The sequence below is a fragment of the Cavia porcellus genome, unplaced genomic scaffold, assembly GCF_034190915.1.
Source record: "Cavia porcellus strain 051 isolate PalLab524CR breed Dunkin Hartley unplaced genomic scaffold, mCavPor4.1 scaffold_18, whole genome shotgun sequence".
Taxonomy (NCBI): domain Eukaryota; kingdom Metazoa; phylum Chordata; class Mammalia; order Rodentia; family Caviidae; genus Cavia; species Cavia porcellus.
Window position 1 is genome coordinate 53214191 of NW_026947501.1, and position 26601 is coordinate 53240791.

The 26601-nt window shown below is 58.0% G+C and overlaps 1 protein-coding gene across 8 annotated transcripts in view; it reads left to right on the forward strand.

Moving 5' to 3' along the window:
• Fam178b (family with sequence similarity 178 member B) overlaps positions 1-26601 on the forward strand; it is a 72466-nt gene that overhangs the window by 34150 nt on the left and 11715 nt on the right. For 5 of the 8 annotated variants that reach the window (XM_063229915.1, XM_063229918.1, XM_063229916.1 and 2 more), the window contains 6 exons: positions 2608-2791; positions 6352-6433; positions 6595-6771; positions 6866-6963; positions 17792-17879; positions 24014-24139. In XM_063229915.1, the coding sequence (XP_063085985.1) occupies positions 2608-2791; positions 6352-6433; positions 6595-6771; positions 6866-6963; positions 17792-17879; positions 24014-24139 (755 nt within the window). Of the gene's footprint in view, positions 1-2607; positions 2792-6351; positions 6434-6594; positions 6772-6865; positions 6964-17791; positions 17880-23587; positions 23759-24013; positions 24140-25678; positions 25758-26601 lie in introns of those variants that run through there. The other 3 variants (XR_010040789.1, XM_063229917.1, XM_063229921.1) reach the window with 2 other exon arrangements.

Here is a 26601-nt window from a genome sequence, read left to right on the forward strand (position 1 = left end):
TCAGGACAGGGTGTGAGTTACAGAAGGTGGAGAAAGGAGAGGTGGCCTGGGGACAACACAGCATCATCTACCCGGAGTGAGCATGGTCCTGCAAGTAAACAGGAGTCGGGAGGGCCCTGCAGGGGGTGCCGTGGGGGAGGGAAGGGAAACAAGGCCCCAGCGCAATGGAGCATGCCTGGAGTCCAGCACTCAGGAGGGGAGGCTGAGGCAGAAAATGGCTGTGAGTTCGAGGCCAGCCTGGGCTACGGAGTGAGCTGAAGGCCAGCCTGAGCTGCATAGCAAGGCCTTGACTCAAAAAGACAAAAAAAAAACAAGCAGAACACAGATGAGAGCACCATGCAGAGCATATGCAAAGCCATGGGTTCAACCCCCAAGAAAGAAACCAAAGTATGGACTCACTGCAGGGCCCACTGGGTCCCTCGGTGATGGCAGACACTCCCCGGCCCCACCCAACTGCTCTCACCAGCTCTGTCCCTTGTGCTCAATGCCAGCTCTCCAGAGCCTTGCTCAGTTCATGTTTGCTGAGTGAATAAACGTTTTATGTGACTAAAGCTGTGGAAACTATTTTCCTTGAGCTGATGCCAGGCTGAGGGAGCTGAGGTCACTGGCACTGAACGGGAACCATGAGGCTCCAGGCCTTCATAAGGACTCCCGGGGCTTCCCTCCTCCCAGAGCGCCGTGGGGTCTGCACTGCTGGCGGAAAGACAGGAGCCGGGCAGGTGGCACGTGTGGCCAGGATGAGGGAGGGGTACCGGAAGCTGAGGCTGAGGCAAGCGGGTTGCCTGGAGTGCCAAGCCAGCCTGGGCTACATAGCGAACAGCGACTGTACCCTGAGGCCCTGCCCCGCACAGGGTGACACCTGCCAGGCAGGACAGACTCAGGGCGGTGGGGGGTCCAGGGCCCAGGTGGGGCCGGGCCCTGGACTGCACGGTTCCCCCTTTCTGTGGCTTTTATGTTAGGCCTGTTGCTCCCCACCCCCAACCTGAGCTCCACTGCAGGGGACCCCAGGGCCTCCCCGCCTCAGCTCTGCCCGGGGCTGCCGGCACTGGTCCCCCCTTCATCCACAATGACTGCCTCTTGTGCCTGGAGAAACCGAGTCAGGGCCTGGGCGTGCGTGCGGCTTTTCCCCTGTGTCAGCGCCGCGGCGGTCCCTGTCCCTAACTGGGACAGACGCGGCCGAGGAAAAGCTGAGCACATGGCCTACTTTGGGCGGGTTAATTACGGGTTCGGAGTGGTGTTTTCCTGTCATTGTAACTGGCTGGGCTTGGGGACAGTGCATCCCGGGACACCCTGGACCCTCCGCTACTGCCTCTCCACCTGTGGTCAGAGGCATCGTGGGTGGGAGGGGTGATGGGCAGTGCCAGGCTCCAGTGGCACAGCTGCCCGTCACCTGTGTGGGCGAGAGGGACCTGAGACTGTGGCAGGTCGCCAGTGGGTCTTCCAGGCCTTGTCTCTTCCCTCCCATGGGGGCCTCACTGCCTGCCCTGTGCGCACACACACACACACACACACACAAAGACACTCACACAGGAGTGTGTACACACAGGCTCAGAAGACACCCCTCTCCAGGAGACCCAGTTCTCTTGGCCGGTCTGCCAGGCAGGCAGGGCAGCATGATGGCTCCTTCCCCGTCCCGTTGCCCGAGAAGGAAAGACAACACTGAGAAAGTTTTGCCCTCCTGGATCTGATTACTTGTTGGGTGAGCCCCGCCCATATACATTTCCCAAGGGGCACCGCTGCCAGGCACCCACAGCCGCCCCCTGGGACTCCAGGGAACTGTTTCTCAGGGGGCCTTAGGGGAGTCCCTGCCTCCCGGGTCTGGGCTCTTCCATGCCACCCTGTGTTTGTCCGGTGTATCCCTTGCCACTGCCTGTGACAGGTGCCTTGGCCCCTCTCCTCTGTGTGGGCTTTGCACCTCTGACCTGGTGGCTTTTGAGAACACTTGCTTGCATTTTTTTTTCTTTCTGGTTTTTTGAGACAGGCTCTCACTCTGTAGCCCAGGCAGGCATGGGACTTGTGGCGACCTCCCTGCTTCTGCCTCCTGAATGCTGGGATTACAGGCCATGCTGCACCGCAGCAGGCTCTCACTTGCATTTATTGGTCTGCCTGAGTGCTCTCCCGAGGAAGAGGAGGTGGCCAGCATCCAGGGGCAGAATGCGCACCCTGACAGAGAGAGAAGTGTGGCAGAGCTGGCCCTCACCTGTCACCTCGCACCCAGGCTCCTGATGGCCCCACGTCAGCAGGCAGCCTGGCTGCAGCATGAGACCCTCTCTCAAAAAAAAAAAAAAAAAAAAAAAATCCATAAGCAAAATCCAGGCAGAGAGCAGGGGAACGGATTGACATGGCGTCAGGGTGGGACAGGGACTCCAGCCCCACCAGCCCCGGCCCTGCACAGTGCTGGGAGCTGAGTCGCAGGGCAGAGGACAGAGCAGGGCAGAGCCGAGCCTTCAATGCCCTCCACTCCTGGCTGGGAAAATCTCACCAAGCCTGGAGCAGAGATGCTGTGAGCTCGAAGCCCTTCCTCGAGGGGAAACCCAGGCCCCCTGCACATTACCAGGGTCCTGAGGCTCCAGCCAGTCCTGCTTCCTCCCTTCTCCCGTTCTGTAGGTGACACCCACAGCATTGAAGGTCTCGGACCCCAGGACAGCGCCACTGAGCCCCTGCGGCCTGCCTCCCCGCTGTCCCCTGCCAGCCTAGCAGAGGACGATGTTCGGCCCTGGTGCCCATCACCGCAGGAGGTGACAGAGCTCTTGCACAGCCTGGGAGCCCAGAGCCCCGCCACATACAGCAGGTGGGTACCAGGCCTTCCTCGCAGCACCCCTTCCCTCCTGCACCCCCTTCCCTCCTATTTCAGCTGTGTGCAGGCTCCAGCCCAGGTTATTATTGATTTTTTTGAGACAGGCTCTCATTATATACTTAAGGCTGGTCTTGAACTCATTTTGAAGCCTAGACTGGCTCTGAATTCATAGTGGTCCCCCTGCCTCAGCCTCCAAGGCACTCAACGATTCCCATCAGGGAAAGGCTCACAGCAGATCCCAGGAGGCACTTCGGTCCCCTTGGAAGTGGAAGTGGCCATGGGGACTTCACGGCCCAGGTTGCACCCCACTCTGCACAAAGCCATTTCCTCTTTCCCGGGTTCCCCAAGATTTGACTGCTTCCTGACCTTCCTGCTGTAGAGGTAGGTGCTGTTGGAACCATGAACCCAGCGGCTGAGCTGGGGATCTCCTCGAGTTTGAGGCTAGCCTGGGCTACACAGTGAGTTCAGGGTCAGTCTAAACTCATGGTGAGATCCTGTCTCAAGAACCAAAAAGAACCGTGGCCCAGAAACGCGTTGTTTCCCGTCCTCGGGTGCACGGGGCCCAGCACATGGACTCCCCTCCAGGGGCACAGTGAAGCCCCTGTGGGAGGAGGGCAGAGCCGGGAGGTCCTGGGAGGCTCAGAGCTGCCAGTCCATGGGGCCGCCTTCCCAGGTGTGGCTTCCCCACTGCGTCACACACTCCTCACTCCCCAGGCCCCAGTCCTCAGCCTCCCCAGGACTGACAGTGGGAGTCGTGGTACCTGGGCTTAGGGGCTCCTGCCTGGAGACCCCCCCCCCCCCGCCCTGGGCACCCTCACCCCGATCCCCGCAGCAGCCTGTCTGTGCTGCCAGTTCTGTATCAGGCCTTTCTCTTACCTGTTGGCGTTGAGGACACCCCTAGCAGCACAGGTGCCTCGTGGGTCCCTCAGGGACACCCACAGGTTCTCAGTGCCCATGGCTCGGGGTCTGTGCAGAGCTCTACACCCTGCTCACCTCTTGGTTACTGCGAGAAAAGCACCTTCCATGCTTTGTGCCTAGTCTCGGGTTTCCCATCGCCTTCTCGCCTCTAAAATGGGCTTCAAGATTTCCTCTCCAAGGGCTGGGGATTTAGCTCAGTGGCATAAGCGCCTGCCTTGCAAGCAGGCAGTTGTGAGTTCGATCCCCGGTACTGATAAAAAGGAAAAAGACCCCAAAAAAAAGATTTCCTCTCCAGCTGGGCTTGGTGGTGCATGCCTGTGACCCCAGCACCCAGGGGAGGCTGGGGCAGGTGGGCCTGGGCTAGTGCATTCAGTGCCACCCTGAACTGCATGGCAAGGCCTTATCTCAAAAAAAGAAAAAGAATTCCCTCTGAAGACAGCCCTGCAGCTGGACTGTGTGGACCTTCTGACGCTACCTTGTTGAAGAGACAGTGTCCCTGTTGGGGAGGGAATATCAAGGGTCAAAGAAGAGAGACCAGCATGTGGACATGAGCAGAAAGGGTTGTGCCCGGAGGGGACCTGCTCCCAGGCCATCTCCCCTGGGCTGCCTCGGGGGAGTGCCCAGGCTGCTTCCTGGCCCCTGGCCCTGCTCGGAGCAGCCGGGCACAGGCCCAGCAGTTAGACCACCTGGGCCTCAGCAAGGGCGCCCTCTGCAAGGCCCAATGGATCTGAGGGACCGACCCCTGGCACATGGGAAGGACGAACTCCCCAGCATGGGGGCCATAGCACCTGGCCTTCCTGCAGTGTCATCTGCTCAAGGTAAACCAGCTCAGCGTGGTCTCCTCTGGACGACACTACAGCGTGGCCCTGGCATAGGGGGCAGAGGGACAGCCCCCGACTGCCACCAGACAGCTCTCCAAAGGTGTGTCCCTGTGAATGTCACAGTGCTGCATGGACACTGTGTCACTGTTAGTAACCCACACGTGGAAGCAGAGGGAGAGGCCAGCCACAAGCTCCTGGGATGAGCTGTCACTTCTCGAGGATCGAGCAGTGTCGCTGAGACCCAGATCCAGCTTCTGGAGGCCGGTTGTCACAAGTTGTGAGCCCTGATTCCGGGGCTGGGGATGCCGGACACGGAGGCTGCTTTGCCCATGGGATAGGACTGTGGGGCCTTAAGCAGCTCTGAGCCCCTGGGCAGGAGAGGCGTGGGTCTACCAGGCCACACGTGCCATGCTCCATGACCCTGCACTGGTGCCCTAGCAGAGTCCCAGGGACAGGTGTTCTGGGATAGTGGTCACGGGTGGCAGCACTTGACTCAGAAAGCAGGACATACAGGGCACCTGGCATGTGGCTGTCCCCAAGGTGGGGACTGAGGAGAACGCTGGCTAGGGAGGCCTGGAACCTCCCAGGGAGGCACAGACCTGTGGTGCTGGGGCAGTGCCAGCCCCACCCATGCTAAAACCTGAAACCCAGAGGGCTCCAGCCTCAGCCTTCGCTCCGCCAGCCTTGATTCGTTGGCAGCACCAACTTTCCAGGTAGCTGGGAGATGGATGTGTCCTCTTCTCCTCTGAGAAGTGACACCAGCACCAAACTCAGTGAACACAGACTTTTCCCCCAGAGTTGTGGAGCGATGCTCTTAGCTGGGTGTGGTGATCCAAGCCTATGGTCCCCGCACTCACAAGGCTGAGGCAGGAGGATTGCCACCAATTGAGGTCAGCCTGAGCTACCTAGCAAAACCATGGCTCGAAACAAAGACAAAAATCTAACAAACAAAAAAGAGTGGGACTCTTCACTCCCGTAATGGCGCCCACCCTAGTCACAAAGTCACTTATTTCAAATCAGCTGTGCACAGTGGACCAGCAGAGGAGGATTTAGTAAGGGCTTGCATGGCTCCGTGTCCTACCTGACTCCCTGTGCCAGAAAGTCAGTGTCATGTAACCCCTGGAGCTCTGCTGACTTGCTTGCTAGGAGTGTCCCCCCAACACCACAGCGGGACCTCACCAGGCTCATCCCTACACAGATTGTCAGGCCTAGCGCACCCCAGGAAGGGTTCACCCTCTCTGCACCCCGGCCCGGGGATGGGGAGCCCTGGGTGTCAGAGGAGGAGGCAGTGAGGGAGCCCGGGAGGCCCTTGCAGCTGGGAGCTGGGGTTCCCAGGCAGGGCCCAGGCCCCACGCTCACCTTGGCACTCGGCCCCCCTCCTCCCTCCTTTCTGCTTCCTGTTTTCCATCTCTGTCTCTGCCCCTGCCTCACTGCCTTTGGGAAGGCCAGCTGCCCCGGAACCCTGCAGGGGCCTCTGTGGTGAGGAACTGGCAGCTGCCACTTGGTGACCCCACAAGTGGGCCAGAGGGGACTTCAGCCGCCCAGCCACTTCCACCTGGACCTGGCCGCATACCCTGAGCCACCTCTAGACTCCCAGAACCTGCAGGAGGTGATACATGCCATCTTTATGCCTTGGCATTTGGGGCAACCTGACACATGTGTGTGCGTGCACATACACACACCGGCACACACAGCAACGGCCGGCCTGGAAGGCTGGCTGTCCGGAGTCCTGCCTGCCGCTCTGCCCCGTGCCCCTCAGGCCTGGCTCCTGGGACCCCTTGCCATTGTGTCCCAGCTGTTTCTGTCTCACTGCAGGACCCCCGACTGGCAAGGTAGGGAGCAGCAGGAAGCGACCCAGGAGGTGGCCTTGGACTCGAGCCTGAGCAACATCTACAAGGTGAGTTGCCCTCTGGCCGCTGCAACCCGCAGCCAGATGCCGGCTGGTCCCCAGTTGGACCTAGCTTGCTGTTCATTCCCGCCCGGCCTGGTCCCCGTCTTCTTCGCTGTCCCTGTCCCCCCACCCCGGCCGCCACCCTACCCTGTTGCTCTTCCTCACAGTTCCTGACGCTGTGTGTCTACCTCCGGCCAGGCGTCTACACGGACGCCAGCCTCCTGGGCCTCATGGAACTCCTGTGTCGCACTGGCCTGGACACGGGGCTCCGCCTGCTGCCCCAGACCAACCTCCAGCAGCTTCTGCTGCAGCTGCTGGAGTGCATCCGAGAGTGGCCGGGCAAGGTGTGCCACCCCTGTTCCTCCCCCGGGGGGCTGGGTGGCAGGTCGGGAGGCGGCGATCTTGGGCAGCCCATGGTCACTGTCCCCATGCCCACAGCTGCCGCGCCTCTGCCGCGCCCTGAGCTGGGTGTCCGACCACCACCACAACCTGCAGGCGGTGGTGCAACTCTTCCCGGATGTGACCCCGAGGGGCAGGTGGGTGCCACCCCTCCCCGCCTCCCACCCCTGCCTCAGGCAGAGCCAAAATTACAAAGCACAGATGACTTCTTCCCAACAGACCGAGAAAAGCCCAATTCTCCTAAAGTGGTGTCATTAGCCAGGCAGCTGCCTGGAGGAGCTTCCTGCAGTGCCTCCCCATCCCCACCCTCACCCCCGCCCCCGCCACAGCTGTCTGCAGAATTACCTCGATGTTTCTTCCCTGTCTGTGGCTGTCCCTCCACACCAGCAAGTGCCTCCTTGAGGTCCCTGCCCTGTCACCCCCACATCCAGGCTGATACCCAGCCAGCTGTGGGTGCTTGGGAAATTCTTTTTGAAAGATTGATGATGAACGAGGTAAACAAACAGTTTATCCCAGAAAGAGATAAATCACTGGGCCGAATCAGGCGTGGCAGTGCACGCCTGTGGTCTCTGTAGTCTTAGCTGTTTGGGGAGGCTGAGGCAGGAGGGTGCCAAGTTTGAGGCCAGCCTAGCAGCTTAGCCCTTGTCTCAGAAATTTAAAACAGGCCCAGAGTATCGCTGAACGGGAGACAGCTTGCCTAGCTGTATGAAGACCTGGTTTCAATCCTTAGTACTGAAAAAATAAAGGAGGAGGCAGCGGCCTCTCCACGGTCCTGAAGGGAATTTCCACACTGCACAGGAGGCAGGCTGTGGGGAGCCCTGCCCAAGGCACCCGCCCAGCTCAGACCCTCAGACTGCTTCTCATCTGAAGAGGCTTAGCCCTGCCCAGGCCAGAAACAATCCTAGAGGTCACTCCATCACCACCTTATCACCTTCCTTATCCCTAAATCTTGTGCTTAGCCAGACTTGGAGGCACATACCTGTAATCCCAGCCCGCCAGGAGGCTGAGGGAGGAGGATTGAACGGTCACGGGCAGTCTGGACTAGCTAGTGACTTAGCAAGACCCTGTCTCAAAACAGGATTTAAAAGGGGGCTCAGGATGAAGCTCAGTGTATAAATCCTGGGTTGAATCCCCAGAGCTGAAGAAGAAAACCCCCCAGCCACCCCCTCCTCACCCCTTTGCTGCCCTTTCTTCCTCTCCTCTGCTGGCCCTCCTCCCACCCAGAGGCTGTGCACTCTGCAGACGCCTGTGGGTGCTGCAGTTGTGATAGGGGGAAAGGAACCCCAGTCTAGTGGCTGTTCAGTATGAGTTCTTGTTCTCTAAAATCTATGAATGAATTTGTTATTGTTGTTGTTTTGAGACAGGGTCTCACTATGCACTTCAGGCTGGTTTTGAGCTCATTTTGTAGCCCAGGTCTTGAATTTGCAACAGTCCTCCTGACTCAGCCTCCTGAGTGCTAGGATTATAGGCGCGAGCTGGCTTCATTGCTGGAAGAATGAATTTTAGAACAATGGAGGATAAGCGTAGAATATACTTATTGAAAGAAAGTTTCCCTCTGAGAGAGACAGAAAGGGTCCCGAGTGGATTGCCAAAGACCCTACCTTTTCCAGGAATTTTATAAAGCAAAACTACAAGGTCAAGTGAGTCCACAGTGGGGACAAACAGGAATTCCTGAGGTGAGCATGAGGTGGGGCAGCACTATAGCCAACCAATAAGATCATGAGTATAATTGCTCAGGTGAGATTGATTGGCTTGGGATCCAATAGGGAAGTGAGTCTCGTAGCAAGGGGGTGGTTTGAATACAATACAAGGCCTTTAGCTGTAGGGGTTGGATTAGTGGCTCCCTGGAGCTTCCTCAGGGTGATAAGACTGTCAAGGTCCTACCTATTTAGAATACCAGACCCTGCGTTTACGCCCAGGGTGTGGCTGCATTTGTTTTGCCTTTTGTCTTGAGATCTGGCCTGAATTGGAGGTGTCTGTCTTCCCCATGGTTGTAAGGTATCTGAGCTTCTGCACTGGCTCTTTGTCTGACTGCCTATAATATTTCTAACTAACTTAGCTGCCTATAGCAGTTCTGCCTTGCTGCACTGCCTTCCACCTGCCTAGCCAGGGCCACAGCCTGAGGCTGTCACCAAGGCCCCTGTGGTCCAGCTCCCTGTGGTCCACCACCCTGTGGTGTCACCTAAGGTTGTTTTCCTCAAATCTGCATCTTATGCATCTGGAATGGGTCCTTTCTTTTCATAGCTGCATAGTATTCCATAACAGGCATGAAACCAGTCCTTAGCCCTGTGCATTGCCTCTAGGGACTGCCTGCCTGTGCCAGCTTTGGGCACCTCTGCAAATACTTCTTTATGAGGAACTCCTTGAGGGGAAATTGCCATCCTGAAGCTGACATCTTTAAATTTGGGCATAAAAACAGTAAAGCTAGACTAGTTTCAGTAGGCAGTTACACAGATGGCAATGTGTGGACATTCTCGTTCACACCACATCTTCCAGTCAAGCCGCAGTCAGCCCTGAAGGAGACCTGTCATCCCATGACTCCAGTTCTTCCTTCCTGATAGCCAGGACAGTGGTTCTCTTTCTGCTTCTCAACCTTTGTGGTACTTTGACTATAAATCACGGTAGGGCTTCTTGCCTGTCCTCCTGTCAGGTGTGATTTACCTTTTTAATGACATGACTGCATTACTCAGTACGCATGTTGCAAGCTCTGTATTGTCCTATGTTTTCTCCTGCGGTTCTGAGTTGTCTTTTATTTATTCATGTAGTTGTAAATTGTCATTTTTAAATCTTCATGTGTCCTATCATCTAGCGAGTGAGCTGCATGTTTGCTTACTGGTTTTGGCTTTTTTCCTTTGTTGTTTTGTTTTTTAATCAGGATCTCCCCACGGAGCTCAGGCTGGCCTCAACCTCAGGCAGACCTCCTGCCTCAGCCTCCAGAGTGCTCAGATCTAGATGTGCAGGAGAGAGACACGGATGATGCAGACTGGGACTCTTGTGTGATTAAATCTTGGTGTCTGGAGCAGCAGGCTTTCCCCACCCCTAAGGCTGCAAAGAATCTGGTCCTATTTTCTCCCAGGACGTGGTAACCTTGTTCCTAGCGGCTCCCCACCAAATTTCTTTTTCTTAGGCCGGAGGCAAGGACTGAACCCCAAAGAGCACGTGTACCTGAGCCCGTCTTTCAGATAAATCATCTTCCTTTTCCAGTAGCTCTGAAGCAGCCCCTGTCCTGCACCAAACCTGTTCTGCTGCTTGGTCCTCTGCCAGTGTGGGGACCACAGTGCAGGAGACGTGTCGGCCCAGGGGCCAGCAGAAGTGGCCTTTAGTGCTAGAAACGTGTCCTCCGTCTGCCTTTGGGACAGACGCCTCTGCTGGCTGCTGCCTCAGACCAGGAGCTTAGGATTTGTTGTTTATTTATTTGACATGGGGTCTCCTTGTGTAGCCCAGGCTGGCCCTGAACTTACAGCGACCCTCCTGCCTCAGCCTTCCTCATCCACATGTCCAACTGGACGTGCTCGGGAGGAGGCTTCCTCATGGGATGAGTGTTATTTATGTAGACTTTTTACCTTATTGAATTTCCTGAATGGATAAAGCCTTCAAGGGGTGCTGAATTCAAAAGGTGCAGAGAGGTAGACAGTGAAACGCACCCCTCCTGGCCCCAAGCTGCCTGCTGGCACCGCCTCTGAATGCTGTGAGCGGGTGTGCACGTCCGGGCCCCATCTAGCAGCTCTTCCCCCACCAGCCAACGACTTCTTCTCTTCCCCGGCCTGCCACCCAGCGTGGTCTCGGCTTGGCACTGCTTCTCTACGGCCCCCAAGCTGGTGTTGTCGCAGGAGCTGGCCAGCGCCTGCTCTGCCCTGCTGGTGGCTGCCCCACTGGGCTCCGTGCCCAGACTGCCCCCAGGAGGGAGGGCGGCTGTCGTGTGAGGGGCTGTCACAACCTCGACTGCTCAACTTGATGGGAACAAAGAAGGCGCTTCCACCCACCCCAGGGCCTGGCAGAGGGTGGAGGCATCCTGGGGTTCTCCACACATCTGAGAGCCTCCCCTCCAGTTAACAAACCAGGTATGGGAGCACCTGTCTGTAAGCACTCGGGAGGCTGAGGCAGGAGGATTGCCACCGGTTCAAGGCCAGCCTGGGCTACTTAAACGAGACTGTCCCAAAACAAACAAATGAAAGGAAAGGAAATACTGGAGCAGACCACCCACCTCAGGGCTGGTAGGAAGAGGTGATTCCTTGTTGGTAAGGTATCCCTTGGGGTGGCCCTGTCTCAAAGGGTAGTGTGCCATGCTGGCTTCCAGCTTCCATCCCGGGTTCCCAGTGTCTCCTGGTGACCCTGAGGAGCGGCCATGGCACATTCTTCCGACTTCCCATCTTCTGTCCACTCTCTCTCTCTCTCTCCAGCCCTTCCTTCTCGGTTGTCATGTTGACAGTCCTTCACCTGCCACCCTGAGCCTTGGGTGGGTCCCTGTCCCCCATCTCCGGTGGCTGGGTGCAGACACAGCCTCCTCCATTTCCCACTGTCCTGGCTCCTTCTGGCCTTCCCATGGTGTCATCGCCGTGCTATCCATGTGTGGCCTTCTCTCACATGGCTCCTTTGCCTAAAAATCTTCAGGCTTGGGGCTGGGGATTTAGCTCGGCGGCATAAGCGCCTGCCTTGCAAGCAGGCAGTCCTGAGTTCGATGCCTGGTACCGATAAAAATGAAAAAGACAAAAAAAAAAAAAATCTTCAGGCTTTTCTCCTGGGGATGAACTTCATGCAGCCAAGGCTTTCATGAGTCTGTGGTCAGCCCCATGGCCAGCGCTGGCCCCTGGTACCCCAGCTCCAGCCACATCCTAAACTCCACAACCACCTTGAGCCCCCCTGAGCACCCGCCTGCATGTCTGTGGCTGCTTCCTAGATGGCTTGTGTCTGTCCTCTTCCTCCTCCTCCTCGGTGCCTGGTTCACTTGAGGCAAAGCTCCTCCCGACAATGAGCCCACTTTGCCGGCGAGTTTTGCAGACCCTTGGGCCATGGACCTGATTCCTGGACTTGGTTCCCTGGGCTCGGCGAGGGTGCCAGTGCAGGGGGTGTTCCCAGGGCAGGTTTCAAAAACCATGATGAGGCCTGGGGTAGGAGTGCACACCTATAATCCCAGCACTCTGGAGGGCTGAGGCAGGAAGACCTCAAGTTCAAATCCAGCCTGGGCAATTTAGCAACCTAGTGAGACCCTGTCTCAAAAGTTTCAAAATAAAGGGTAAAAAGTGCTGGGGGTACATAACTCAGTGCAGAGGCCTTTGGGTTCAACCCACAGTTTAAAAAAAAAAAAGTAAAGTACAGAGAACGTGATGATTTGTCAGGATTGTTGTCTTTAATTTTTTCTTTTTATTCTGAGATGGTCTCACTTTGTAGTTCAGACTGCCTTGAACTAACTTTGTAGTCTGGGCTGGCCTCGAACTCCAGTCCATCATCCTGCCTCAGCCTCCTGAGTGCCGGGACCACAAGCATGTACCATCTCGACCCACCTGGCCTCCTGCATTTTCCAACAGGTTGATGAGAACCAGCCTGGGGAGGAAGGCAGAGCATATGTGCCGGGGTTCCCAGGGACACTGGGTGAAGCTGTGGGACCCCGTGTAGGACGGGCTGTGAGAGGGTGGAACTCAGCGGACCCAGCAGAGTCTCCCTGCAGGGCAGCCCCTGGTGCCCTCAGGCCCCACCTCTGCTGGTGGGTCGGCCAGGGCAGAACCAGCCCTCAGGGAGAGGCAGGACATTAGTGGGACAGGGATCCGAGTCACCGATGACAGAAATGCAGCTGACAGCGACGCAGAGATCCCGGAAGGTCAGTCCTGACACTTGGCCCTGCTCACAGTGTGGAGTCAGAGCTGGGGTCCAGCTGGGGCTTGACAGCCGGACGTGAGGGAAAAGACAGGAAAGACTTGCCATCTGTGAGCTGCTTGGCACCTCAGAGCAGCCGAGGGAATGGGCACAACCTCTAAGCCCAGCGGAACACGGGGACAGTGGGGCAGTGGCACCCAGCCAGGGGAGGCTTCAGAGCACAGAGTAGGATACTCAGGAAGGCAGACACCGGCAAGGGGTGCCCACAGCTTCCAGTTTTCACTCCTAACCCTTCCTCGCTGCAGTGAGCCCCTGGTGGGGCACAGCAAAGGGAACCCGAGGGCACCTGCGCAGGCGCAGTCAGCAGAGGGGACCCCGAGGTGTTTCCGCTCCAGGTGCAATGGCTTCGCCACTGCATGGGGAGGATGGAGGTTGGGTGGCGATTGTCACCGCGTCACTGCTTGTGAGAACAGGCATGGAGGGTGCTGTACCATCACACGTGGGTGCTCAGGGCACTGGCTAAGGTGATCACTAGTCTCTGCCCTGCCACCCAGCCGTGGCACAGGATATCACGTGCTCCCGCGAGACCGCGGAAACCACTTCCCCTATCTCTTCCATCACACAGACCCACGTGGCCTGGTCTGGGACCTTTCTCTAAACGGGCGGGTGTCTGAGTACATGGTCTGCATTGATGTGAGTCGTGCTAGTGGACCTTTAGCAACACAGTGTGGTGGCCTCAGGCTTGCAGACTTGGGGACAGTGGGGTACAGGACACCAAGGGTCCTCAGCACCCCCCCCCCGCACCCCCAGTTGCTCCTGCCTATATGGCACACGCTCACGTGCCAGATGGAAGATGCCAGGTGAGGGGCCGAGGAGCAGGGACTCTGACAGGCGTGCATTGGGAGACGCGGCACAGACAGCCCAGGATGCAAGCCGGGCTTCCAGCCAGGTGCAGGGGTCACCAATACTTCCATGGTGAAAAGGGCTGCAGCTACAGCTTCCTGAGCTGCCCGAGGATGTGGAAAAGGCAGTGCATGGCTTTGGCCAGGTGCCTGGCAGCCTTCTAAGGCAGTGCAGCCTCAGCAGGGCCTGGCTCCCCATGGAGGGAGTGAGGACCGGGGTGTGATTTCGCCAGCAAGTCCTGGGGGCCAATCCTGGCCAGTGGCTGTGCCTTCCAGCGTCTCTCTGCAGGGTGCCACCCCAAGTCCTTTGCAGGGGCCTCAGAGATGGTCACAGGCTGGAAACAGCACCCACATCCTCTGCACTGTGGGCGTGGGAAAGCAGCTCCCAGCCTCCCGAAGGCCTACGGCTCCTCCGTACACGGGGATCCAGTGTCCTGGTCTTGTGGAGGCCCCAGAGGCTCAGGGCGAGGCCAGGCTGGCCAGGGTGGCCAGCTGGAGCCTTTGCCTTATATGACAGTGGCTGGGATAGCTCAGCTCAGGCTGTGCTCCTCTTTTGCCCGCCCGGCTTGAGCTCTTGTGCTCAGGGAGGCCTGGCCAGGTGGGGCTGGGCCATTTCTAGGGAAGGGAGAGCTGTGGCCGGCCCTGCCTGTGCCCGCCCTGCACACGCAGGCAGGCACAGGGTGGCAGGGGTGGGGGGTTGCTGCTTTTTCTCCCCACAGAGTACAGTGTGCACCATCTGGGAAACGGGGAGCAGTGGGTCCTAGCCTGGCTCCGCATCCAGGCGTCCCAGCGGGCACTGAGAGTGCAGGGAACAGGGGCCAGGCCAGGGGCGCTGGGCAGGCCCAGCAGAGGGGCCGTGCTCTCTGATGTGGGCTCCCTGAGTCCACTCACGCCCCCGCTGCTGTTTTGGTGCTTTTCTTCCTTCCTGGATCTCAGCCCAGCCTGGCCCGCCTCTTCCCTTCTGGATCCAGTGCCAGGGGCCTGCTGTGTGGCTGCTCCAACCCCCCCCCCCCACCGTGGCCTCGCTGCACTGGGCGGGGGATTAATGAAGGCCAGATGCCGCTCAGCTCAGCTCACTCTGTGCTGCTGTGGCCACAGCAGAGGCAGCAGCCTCGAAGGACAGGCCGTTTACCTCCCACTGTGTTCCCCATCCAGCTGCTGTGGGCTCCTGGGAACAGCTGGAAAGCAGGTCCCGGCTGACGGCAAGCAGAGCAAGCTGCCTTGGTGTATAATTTGGGGAACAGCAAGGGGCTGCCCCCGCTAACTGTGAAGTAGGGGCATGGTGAGGAAGAGGAGGTGAGGCTTCTATGTGCCCCAGGATTCTGCGCAGGGCAGGCCCCACTGGGCACAGAAAGGGGTCAAGGCTAAAGGAGGCAGAATCCTCACTCTACTTTACCAAGTGTTTCCGGTCAAGAAGGGAGGGAAGCCAAGTGTCATGGCGCTCACCAGTAGTCCCAGCACTGGGGAGGCTGAGGCAGGAGGGTCCCCATGAGTTTGAGACCAGCGTGGGCTACGTAGCAAGACCCTGTCTCAAAAAACAAAACAAAACAAGAAGTAAAAGAAAGGAGGGAAGCCAGGTGTGGTGGTGCACACCAGTCATGCCAGCACTCAAGAGGCTGAGGCAGCATGATCACTGTGAGTTCGAGGCCAGCCTGGGCTGCATAGTGAGACCTTGTCTCAAAAAACAAAAACAAAAAAAAAAAAAAAAAAAAAAAAAAAAAAGAAAAGAAAAGCGGGGGAGGAGGGGAATGGTTGGTTCTCCCACGGTTGCCAGATGCAGTGCAAATACCACATGGGGCAAACATGCTAAAAAAATTACCCTTTGTGTATCTGAAATTCAGATGTTACCGGCCTCTGCTTCGGTTTGCGAGGTCTGGCAGGCCCATCTTCCCTCCCGGCCGAGTTGCTTTTTTATGTGATGGTTTTATTGCTCTCCAGTGTACAAACAGAACAAAGCCCAAGCCGCTGGACATGCATGACTCAGTGGGTTTTCACAGGTCAGGCACCCACAGAGCCAGCACCCAGATCAAGAAATGAGAGGCGGCCGGAGCCGGCTCCAGGGTTGTTCCTCAGCACCCCACCCTCCACCTGCTTTTTCTGCTTTATTTTGTTTTTTGAGACAGAGACAAGGTCTCTCTTTGTAGCTCAGGCTGGTCTCCAACTGTTTGTTGCAACTGTCCTGTCTCAGCCTCCCTAGTGCTGGGATACAGGCATGCACCACCATGCCCGGCCCTCTCTGGTTTTTGTGCCTGGTACCTAGGAGCAGAGCTGCTGGTCCTGGGTAGGCACAGGTCCATCATCAGGTGCTCCTGCCCAGTGCTCTTCCCAAGTGGACGTGCCCAGCTGCACATGAGCACAGCAGCCCGCATCCTCCCAGGCCTTTCCCCGCCCAATGCTTTATCTCTTCTTCCATCAGCAGCCTCCTGTGCAGCCCCTCCTTGTTGCAGGAAATCAGCACAAGCCCCAAGGGGCAGACCCTGTATGGGGGCCTCTGATCCCAACTGCCCAGCCTCCAGGGGGCTTTGAAGGGGCACCCCCATTCCAGGAACCTTCGCCAGGAGCAGCAGTGGCCCAGGGAAGTTGCTGGGCAGCCTTCAGCGCTGGCCACCTTGGAGTGATAGGTCTGGGGCTGGGGCTATGACTAAGCGTGGTGGTCCTTCCTGAAGTCCTTTCCAAGGGAGGCCTCCTGCACCCTGCAGGTGACAGCTCCTGTCCACTCTCCTGTTCCTGGTGGTGGTGTGGGCACCGTCCAAGTGGGCGCCTCTGGGCTTCTCCAGCCATCTTGTGACCAGAGTAACTCCTGTCAAAGAACCTGGTCCCAGCGCATTCAGATTCTCCTCATGTTTCCACTGTGGGCTGCCCTGGCGGTGACTTCCAGGAGCCAGAGCCTACAAAGCAGGAGGCCTACAAGGCAGGAAGGGCCCAGCAGGAACCCTGGGTCCCATCCCCACAACTAGAAACCAAAGCCCCGTGGCCGACAGCCCCTGCCAATGGGGGCCAAGCAGTGCGCAGGGACATGAGAAGTAGTGCCCTCACGGTGGAGGTGGCAGGCAGGGGAACAAGACAATGTGACTGAGGGCATTCCGGGGAACCCGCGGGCCCTTCCTCCACTCCCATCCTCTCTCCTCTTGTGTTTAAGGAGTCGAAAGAACCAGAATCACTAACATTAGTGTTGAAAACCTGGCCAGGAGCTGGGTTTGCTGGTGGACATCTATAATCCCAGCTTTCGGGAGGCTGAGGCAGGAGAATCACTCAGTTGGAGGCTGTACTACATACTGGGATCCTGTCTCAAAACAAAAGGAAGCCTGGTCTTCGCTGCTAGAGAGAAGCTCACCATGGCATGGGCACCTTAGAGGAGGAGCCCCAACTCACTTGTCCTCTCTCTGCCTGGTGCCCTATTCGTTTCTCCCAGGGCATACCCCTGGGGGGCAGGATGGCCACAGGAGCAGCAGCACACCTGGGCCAAAAGTCCACCGCAGCACTAAGGCTACCTCTCAGGGAATCCAGGGTCAGGCCTCCCATCGAGAAATTCCCTGGACCCTGGGTGAAAAACAGCGAAGTTTGAATTGTGGAGAGCAGGACGTTCCCAGAAGGAAATGTTTCTCTCTTCTGAGTCACTTTCTTTCCTGCAGTGTCGAGAATGAAACCAGTCACACGCACACACTCTCGAAGGCTACACAAGCCTTGTACCACTGAGCCACCCTCTGCCCTGCTCATCTTCCCAGATCTGCACCCAGATACCAACACAGAGGAAAAGGAATATTATGAACCACTGCTGGGTTGGTTCTGTTTTTTTGAGACAGGGTCTCACCATGTAGTGCAGGCTGGATTTGAACTCACTGTATAATCCAGGCTGTCCTTGAGTGGGTCGATCCTTCTGCCTCAGCCTCCCAGGTGCTGGGATTACAGGTATGTGCCACAACAGGGACTCTTCACGCTGAGTTATGTCCCCAGCCCTTTTTCAGAGTCGTTTTTGTTTTTAAATTTCAGATAGGGCCTTGCAAAACTGCCCAGGTTGAACTCAGATTCACAGTCCTCCTGCCTCAGCCTCCGAGTGTGGGGACTGCAGGCACGCACCACCACCAGGCCGGCTTTGACCACTTTTGAGTAGTCCTGTGCCTGTTCATCTCCACAGATCCACATGGATATGGAGAGGGGTCTCCTCTCTCTGTGGGTGTCCCATGCCCACCCCCAAGTTTACCCAGCCCCCAACTTGCCGCCCCCTCAGGTCCCTCTGCTCCTTCTCTCCCAGGCAGCTTCGAAGCCAGCTCAGCCTCGTGGTCATTGCCCGGATGTTGGGCCTGGAAGAGGCACTCCCTCTCTGGAAAGAGAAGCGCCAGGTGAGTTGGCCTCAGCCAGGCAGGAGGCCTGTGAGTGGCCACCCCATCCCCCAGACCTCCACCCCCAGGCTTGGCCAGGGTTTGGGTGCCTCAGCCCAGAATGGTAAGCTAGACTTGAATTTTCCCTCTAATTCTTTCCTCCCACAATTCCCGGGGCTGGGACACCACGTAGAGGTTCTGTGCCTGCCTAGTACACACGCCCACGTTCTGCCCTCGGCACCATCAGGAAGTGGGGGCGTGCACCCACGGGCCTGGCTTCCTGGGAGGCTGAAGCAGGAGGAGCCCTGGAGGCCAGCAGTTTAAGGTCGCTTAGGCAACGCAGGAAGAGCAGTGTCTTAAAAACTCCTCTTTGTCTGTCTACTGTGTGTGGGACCCAGTGGTGAGCTGGAGCCTGGCTCGTTTGCGTATAAATTCTGATAAAGCAAGCACCTGTGATCCCAGCACTTGGGAGGCTGAGGCAGGAAGGTGGCCAGCTTACACTGCAGAGCGAGTTCAAGGCTGGCCTGAACTACATAGTGAAATCTAAAACAGTACCTTAGGGTAAAATACCCGTCACTATCACCGTTTCAACTCGTTTCACTGCCTGGGTCACCAGATGCATCCGTACTTGGGAGGTATTTCCTGCACTGACCTTGCCGCCATCCACTGGCTGGACCTTTTCATCTTCCCCATCCTGAGTAACATTAACTTCACCCCTTCACACCCCCAGCCTCCGCTTAGGACCGTTTTAATAGGTGGAAGAACAATAAAATTGGGAACAAACACTGTTAGGGACAGGGCGTTAAGACAGCCTTGCTACGTAGCCCAGGCTGGCCTGGAACTTGCAGCAATCCTCCTGCCTCAGCCTCCCGAATATAGGGCTCACAGGTGTGTACCACCACACCTAGTTTAGAAACAAATAATTATTAAATAACAACGCCTCCCTGCTGGTATCCCCGGAGGCAGCAGGGGGTCAGTTCTGTCTTCCTCCATTCCTCTGCCTGCTCAGGGGCTCTGATGCAGGTCACAGCCCACTGTGTGGGAGCCTTGGAACAAATGGCCAGGTGGGCAGTCGTGCTTCCTCTGGCGGCCACCCACCCTGGCCAGCAGCCCCTGAGCGCCCTGCACCGACTGCCGCCTGACTGCACTCTAGGACTTGGGTTCTCTCTTCTGGGTGGCTTCCTGCCCACTCATGCCTCAGAGCAGAGGCAGCTTGAGAATAGAGGACTGGGTGGAGAGGAGGCTCAGTTTTGGGGTGCATGGGGAGAGGACAGGGGAGGAGTGGCCGGGCCGAGGTCGCTGCCCAGAAGGAGTTGGGGAGACTGAGGGTGCCCCTCAGGCGCCCATTGATTCAGGGCAGAAACAACTGAGGCAGAGCAGGCTCCGCTGAGGCAGATGGGGCCCAGGCCTCGAGTGCACCTGGCGGGAAGGGGATGGCTTGGCTAGAGGGGCTTCCTGGCCCCAAAGAGAGCTAGGGAGGCAGAAGTGAGGCAGGAGCTGAAAGGTGCCCCGGGCAGTGTGGGGGGCGGGCCAGGCCTCCCCCTGCCCATCCACCCACCTGCCTGCCACAGCGCCATCCGCCCCTTGGACCTGGCTGAGCTGCATGTGCCAGGCTCTGTCTTGGGCCTGGACACTGCTGAACTCTGGGGAGGTGGCACCAGATGACCTCTCCGGAGGTGAGCAGGCGCCGTGTCTCACTCTGCCCCAGCTCTCAGAGATGCGAGGAGCTGGGTCTGGAGGGTACGCCATGCCCCAGAGCTGCCAGGTGGGCAGGGCTGGCAGGGACCTGTCCTGGCCCCACTGCCTCCTCTGCTGCAAGCCCCGGCTACCCCCAGTGCCTGCCCACTCAGTCGGTGGCCTGTCTCCGGCTGCAGGGCACTGGCCTTTCCGGTCCGGCCTGTCAGGTGATTTCCCCGGCAGTGGGCTTCAGAGGCCCCTGCACTCCATCTCCAGCTCCCTGCCATGCCCCCCACCGCCATGCTCTGTGTCCTCCCTTGCAGCAGCTCGGGCTCTGGGGACTGGAACCTTCACTGATGCTTTATTCTTTATCGTTTTGGTTTTTTAGACAGGATATCGCTGTGTAGTCCAGGCTGGTCTTGAACTCATTGTATACCCCAGGGTAGCCTAGAAGTCACAGTGCTCCTCCTGCCTCAGCCTCCCGAGTGCTGGGATGACAGGTGTGCACCACCACACCCAGCTCTTGGTCATTTTTTTTAGATGGGGAAATCAAGGCAGCGAACCCTCCCAGGGCCACACCTGCAGCTCCCAGCTGGGCCTGCCTCGAAGGCCTCCGCCACAGGGATTCCTGCTGGGTCTTGGGGAGATCCAGGACCCCGCCTTCCTTCCTGGATTGCTGCATTGCATAGCCCCCGGCTCTGGGTCTGAGAGGGGCAGAGGGAGGGGCTGCAGGGTGGGGAAGGATCTGCAGAAGCCGCCCTGCCGCCTGGGGCTAGAGAGGGAAGGGCTGAGGACTCTGAGGGGTGGGGGTCCTGCTGCAGGGGTCCGGGCTGCACCCAAGGTGCTTGCCTTTCCTGCAGAGTTCTGGGATCCAACTAGAAGTTCCTGCTATTCCGCTGGGTGCCAGCGATGTTCCTGGAACTGCTGCTTTTTAGCCTCGAGCCCCAGCAGGCTCCAGACACTGCTCAGGGCGTGGGAGACAGAGCTGCATAGGCGTATGTGCGGGGGAGGGGGGGCAGATGCAGGCAGACACATGGAGAAAGCAGAAAGATGACAACAAGTGCACTGGAGGGAAAAAATCAGCTGAAGGGAGAGCAGGCATGGGCAGGGCACCATCGAATAAATAAAGGGGAGCAGCGGCTGGGGATTTAGCTCAGCGGCATAAGCACCTGCCTTGCAAGTGCGGGGTAGTGAGTTCGATCTTCAGTACTGATAAAAACTAAAAAATAAATAAGGGAGAACAGGCCAAGAGGCCTGTGAGCACACACCTAAAGGAAGAGGGGCGTTTTGATAGGGAAGAGCAATTCAGTCAGTGAGTACTGCAAGAGCAAAGGCCCTGGGGCAGGCAGACCTTCTTAGGTTGAAGGGGAACAAAGAGGAGGGTGTGGCAGAAGAAACTTTGGGAGAAGCCTTGGGTAGAAAAGGAACAGAGTCTGTTCTGTGGAATTTTCCAAAATTGCCCTGGGTGGAGCCCAGACTATAGAGATGTGGAGGAAGGCTTCACCTCCTGGCGGTTGTCATGGAGCCTTTCAGCCTGCCTTGGTGGCTCCCAGGCCAGCCAGCAGAGACAGGATGCTCAGGGTGGCAGAGGAAGTACTGAGGAGCCAAGCAGGGCCGGGACAGAGCCAGGTAGAGCGGGGCGGAAGGGAAGTCAGGGAGTCTGTCTCTCACCCCAAGCTGCTTGCAACACAGGGAGGCTCTATCCTCAGACCTTGTCCTCCAGTGTGACAAAGGGGGCCACAACCGACCTAAATAAGGGGAGTAAGAAGGGACATCTGCTAGAGCAGGTGAGCCTGGGCCTGCCCCGCTATTGGTTCATGCATTCACCTAGCAAATACTTACAGAGCCTATGCCACGTGCCAGGCAGAGTGCTGGGCCCTGCCAGCTTCCACCTTAGGCAGGCAGGAGAGCAGGTAAGAAAGACACAGTTGCCAGGCATGGTGGTGCATTCCTGGACTCCCCGAGCACAGGAGGCTGAGACAGGAAGATCACCCTGAGTTCCAGGCCAGACTGGACCACACAGCAAGACTCTTATCACAAACAAACAAAACAAAAACCCACGGGAGTAGGGCAGCTCTGCAGACCTACAGTCAGGGCCTGGGCTTAGGGCTGCAGCCCGGGTCACTGGGGTCACCTGGGTTCTCACAGACACTTAAAAACAGCCACCTCCTGTGCAGTCAGGAGCCAGATTGTGAGCACAAGAGGAGGCCTCATCATGGTTGCTTGCCTCGATGGAATCCATATCCCTGCCCGGCCAGGCCAGCAGAGGCCTGATCATTAGCTTGTCACCCCAGGAGTCTGCCCCACCAAGCTGGTGTTACAGAGGTGACCCCTCAGCCACCCAGAGTGGGACTGGGAAGGTGCAGCTCTGGTCCTGGACCCCAGGACCCATGGGTCTCACACAGGCCCGGATTCTGCAGAGCAGTTTGTCTGGAGGAGGCAATGAGCTGCAAAGCGACAGGGAATTAGCAGTCGGATCACAGGCAGCTGGCAGAGCTGTATGCAGGGATCCAGAGGGAAGCCACAGGCGTGAGCCAGCAGGCCACTGTCCTGGGCTCTCCACGCCCACCTGGCCAGGCTCCAGCCTAGGGCACAGGGAGGGTCCGCTAGGGTAGGGCTGAGGCGGGACGTAGGCCAAGCCCTGGTGCTTGCACAGCTGTGCACAGAGCAGGCCGAGCTGTTTCGGAAACCATCCCCAGACAGAGCCTGCGCAAGACCCTCAGCCCTGAGGCGGCATCTCCTGGTGCAGAAACCTGCTCCTCCTGCCTGCAGAGCCCTCTCCCCTTCCAAAGCGGTCACACATACACACACACCAGGCAGGGAACCCCTTTTCCCCACCTCTGGAAGCCAAGGCCAGCCTGACTCGGAGCCCCCAACCCAGCTGCTCCTGTGGGCTGCCCAGGCCACTGCAGGCCGAGGTGGTGAACAGGTGGCACGTGTGAGTCACCTCAGGAAGCCAGGTGTGGGGCAGGGCCAGGCCCAGCAGGGATGGGGCCGGGGGCTCTGGGCCTTCGCCAGTGACCACACTGCACCTGTTAGGTCCAAGCAGCTGGTGCCCTGTGAGCCACCCTGGCTCTGGCCCTGCCACCGCACCATCCCCACTCAGCCACACCTGCTGCCCGACTGTGGCCTCGAGGGAGGAGGGTCTGCCGCAGCCCCCCAGGGTGCAGTGGCGTAGGGTTCCCTCCCAGTGCGCTCCCAGCCTGGAGAAAGGGTGGGAAGTTTCTTCAGACTCTAACTGGGGCTGGGCGTGGTGCTGCGTGCCTGTGATGCCAGCACTCTGGAAGGCTGAGGCAGGAAGATTGCAAGTTTGGGCCCAGCTGAAGGAACTTTTCAGCTTAACAAGACCCTGCCTCAATAAAGACACGTAAATACACACATAAAATAACAAAAATAGGGCTGAGGACGTAGCTCAGAGGTAAGAGGGCTTTTTACACACAAAGGGGAGGTGGAGTGCAGGTAGGTTAAATGCTGCAACTTCCAGATTTGCATGGGAGCCTCGTTGGGATCCTGTCTGAACAGAGGGGCTGGGCCAGGACATTTGATCAGAGCCAACCCCAGATGTGGAACAAGAAAATAGGGGCAGGCGGGGGACCCTCCTTTTCTCTTGTGCAGTAGACAGGCAGAAATGATCCAGTGTGAGCCAGGTGTGGTACACGCCTGTAACCCCAGCACACGGGAGGCTGAGGCAGGAGGGCTGACCTGAGTCCAAGGCCAGCCTGGGCTACAGAGTAGTTCGAGACCAGCCTGTGCTCCCTAGTGAGACCCTGACTCAAAAAACAACAAAATATTCTGAGGCAGGGAAGGGTATGGCAGGGACAGAAGGAAGGGCCGGATGAGCAGGCCCACCAGTGCTGACTGTGGGTGTTCCCAGGTGATGGACCACAGGGGCTGGGACACCATCTCTCCCCAGCCCTGTGTGTCGCATGTGCCACCGTGACAAGGTCAGGGAACAGAGAAGGACACGGCTTGCACACGGCAAGCACGATGGCGGAGGAGGAGTGGCTCAGACGGGAAGGGACTGCCCCGCAATAGGGCCTTGCCCTGCCTGTTGTCCTGCAGGCAGTGGGTTGAATGCTTAGGGCTTAAAAAGCTCTTTCTTTTTTCCTCCTTTCTTCCTTCTTTTTACAGTTTCTCAAGATAGGGTCTTGCTGTGTAGTGCAGGGTGGAATCGAATTCTCAGGAGTCCTCCTGCCTCAGCCTCCCCAGTGCTGATATTACAGGCAGGTGTCACCATGACTGGCTGAAGGTCCTGTTAGGGAAGACTTACCCTCCACCACGGGTGTATGTGTGTGTATTTGACAAAGACCCTGGGAGACCCTCCTCTCTCAGGAAGGTGTGCAGCCTGTCCTCCAGCACCATATACTCAGAGTTTGAGGTTGCGCAGCTCCCGCAGGACAGGTGGTTTGGTGTCCCCAGACACCTGCACACTCGGCCTGCTGCCACCTCGTGAGTGACAGCCTCCCTTCTCTCCCCAGCTGTCCTTGCTCAGCCGGCTCCTGGGTCTCATGAAACCGTCAGCCCTCAGGCAGCTCCCGGACTTCCAGCCCTCGCCAGCCTGCCAGGAGCAGCAGCCCAAGGCCAGCGTGGAGCTAGACCACAAGGTGAGTGGGCGCCAGCACCTGTGGGCCCCACTACCACCATCACCACCGCCTCAGCCTCGTGTAGTGGGGAAGGGAAGACTGTGTGCCGGGCGGCTCCGGGGCCTGGGCCTGTAGCTGCGGGTCCTCCAGAACCAGCCGGGCTGGGACAGAGGCCAGCGGGCGGCCGTGCAGGGAGGACATGCTCATCATCTCCCCAAGCCTGTAATTAGCGCCTTGCCCTCAGAGTACGCAGCCGCAGGTGAGGCCATATGGGCAGGTGTGCAGGCGGAGGGGCTCATGCTTGTGTCCTCGGCATCATGGTTAGCGGAGAAGCACCCAGCTGGCCTCACAGGACAGTCTGGGGGTGAAATGCTGCGCTTGGGGAGGGCGGGAGCGTGTTTAAAGGAGGTACAGGGGCCAGGTGTGGTGGCACACGCCTGTAATTCCAGTGCTCAGACGCTGAGGCAGGAGGATCGCTATGAGTTCAGGGCCAGCCTGGCCTACCCAGTGAGTTCAAGCGGAGCCTGAACTGCATAGTGAAATCTTGCCTCAAAAACCTGAGAAGAGGGGGCTGGGGATTTAGCTCAGCAGCATAAGTGCCTGCCTTGCAAGCAGTCGTGAGTTCGATCCCCGGTACCAGTAAAAATGAAAAAGACAAAAAAAAAAAAAAAAAAAAACCCTTGAGAAGAATGAACAAATACAGGGGCTGCCTAGTTGCCACAAGTGTCTTTTTCTTCCTTTTTGTGGGGCACCTCTGGGCCCAACCTCCCTGTTTCTTCCAGTGACTACTACAAGGCTCACTACGCCCCCATTCTCCCTAATTGACTTTCCAGACCTTGTCCTGCTATCCGCAAGCCAAGCTCTAGCAGAAGTCAGGGCAGCAAGGTAGCCCAGGGCCAAGAACAGGGAGGTCTGTGGGATGAAAGCAGGGCAGGGCAGGGCAGTGGGCACCGAGGGCCCAGCTCCCTGGGGCGCAGGGGATGAGGGATCTCCAGGGGTTTCCCTGTGCCAGGAGGCTTGAATGGAAGGAGATAGGCATCTTCCCAAATTCCAAATACCAGCTCGCAGGTTGGATCCCCCATCTAGAAGTCCAGCCTTTGGGCACCGCTCCGCAAATCAGATAAAGGGACTAATTACTTAATGAACACAAAAGCACCATTAAGACGCCACAATCGCCCCCAGGTGCCTGCACCCCTTCCCGAGCACCAGGCCAGGCCGGCTATCTTTCCGCAGCCAGGCTAATATTAGTGCCTTTACGAGCCGGGCCTCCTGAGAGTGCCAGCAGCTACGTGCCGCTTCCCCTGTGCCAAGCAGTTTCCCCGGGAAGCAGAGGCTGCGGAGGCTGCTGGTGGGGGCCTGGATGGGGGCCTGGGGCTGGGCACAAGCTGGCTGAGGAACCTGTGAGATGCACCCCCCGGGGTAGCTGCCGTGTTGCAGGTGACCCGTTGGCCTTGAAGTACCGAGGGGCCAGCGTGGCTTTGTAGGGCAGCACGAAACCAAAGCTGTGCTCCCAGGGGTTGGAGAAGCCAGGGCCGAGACCAAGGCTTCCGCTTCCTTCAGGCAGGTGGAGCAGAGGCTACAGGGCGAGCTCTGTGCCCCTGGCTGCTGCAGCTGCTGGGCTGGGCCGGACTGGGAGCAGGTAAGTGGGCCCGGCTCCCTGCTCCCAACTCCGCCTCCTCATTAGGCCTGAGCCTGTTTCATCTTCAAAGCTGCTCGGCTGCTCCACCAAAGGAGGGGTGGCGTCCCAGGCCTGTTTTATGGGGAGCAGTGGTCTGGCCGGGCCCAGCTTTTCATCCTCGGAGCTCAAAGTCTTCAGGTTTTGTTGTTGTTCTGTTTGTTTTGTTTTGTTTCTGCTTCTTGAGTACCTTGGGGAAACTGAGACCAGAGCCGGTTCAGCCTGAGGTGACCTAAGGTGAAGAAAACGGCTGCGTGCCTGCCCATCCCCCCTGCCCAGCTCCCTCCTGTCTGGGAGATTTCCTGCCCCAAACTGCAGGTCACAGTTCTCCTCCAGCCTTGCAAATAAACACTCCTGCCCTGCCCATCTCCTCCGGGCTCCTCTGGGCTCAGGCTCCCACTGCTTTCTCTCTGCCTGAGGAGGCACCGGCCTAGCGTCCTCCCTGCTGCTAGGAAGAGGCCCAAGGCTCACTTGGGGTGGCTTTGCCTGTGCCCCTTGTCTGGCTGTCTCACTGGGCCACCGACACAAACTGTGTCCCTCAGCTGTGCATTCTGTTCTGCAGGTGGATGGGTGGATGGATGGATGGATGGGTGCGTGGGTGGGTGTATAGATCATCCTCTCTCATTCTTCTCTGCTTTCTTCAACTCATTCTGGCCATTTGTCCTCCTGCCTCTATTCCGGAAACCATCCTTAGGGCCAGGGATTTAGCTCAGTGGCATAAGCACCTGCCTGGCAAGTGCAAAGTCATGAGTTCGATCCCCAGTACCAAAAAAAAGAAAAGAAACCATCCTCCCTCTGTAGTCTTCTG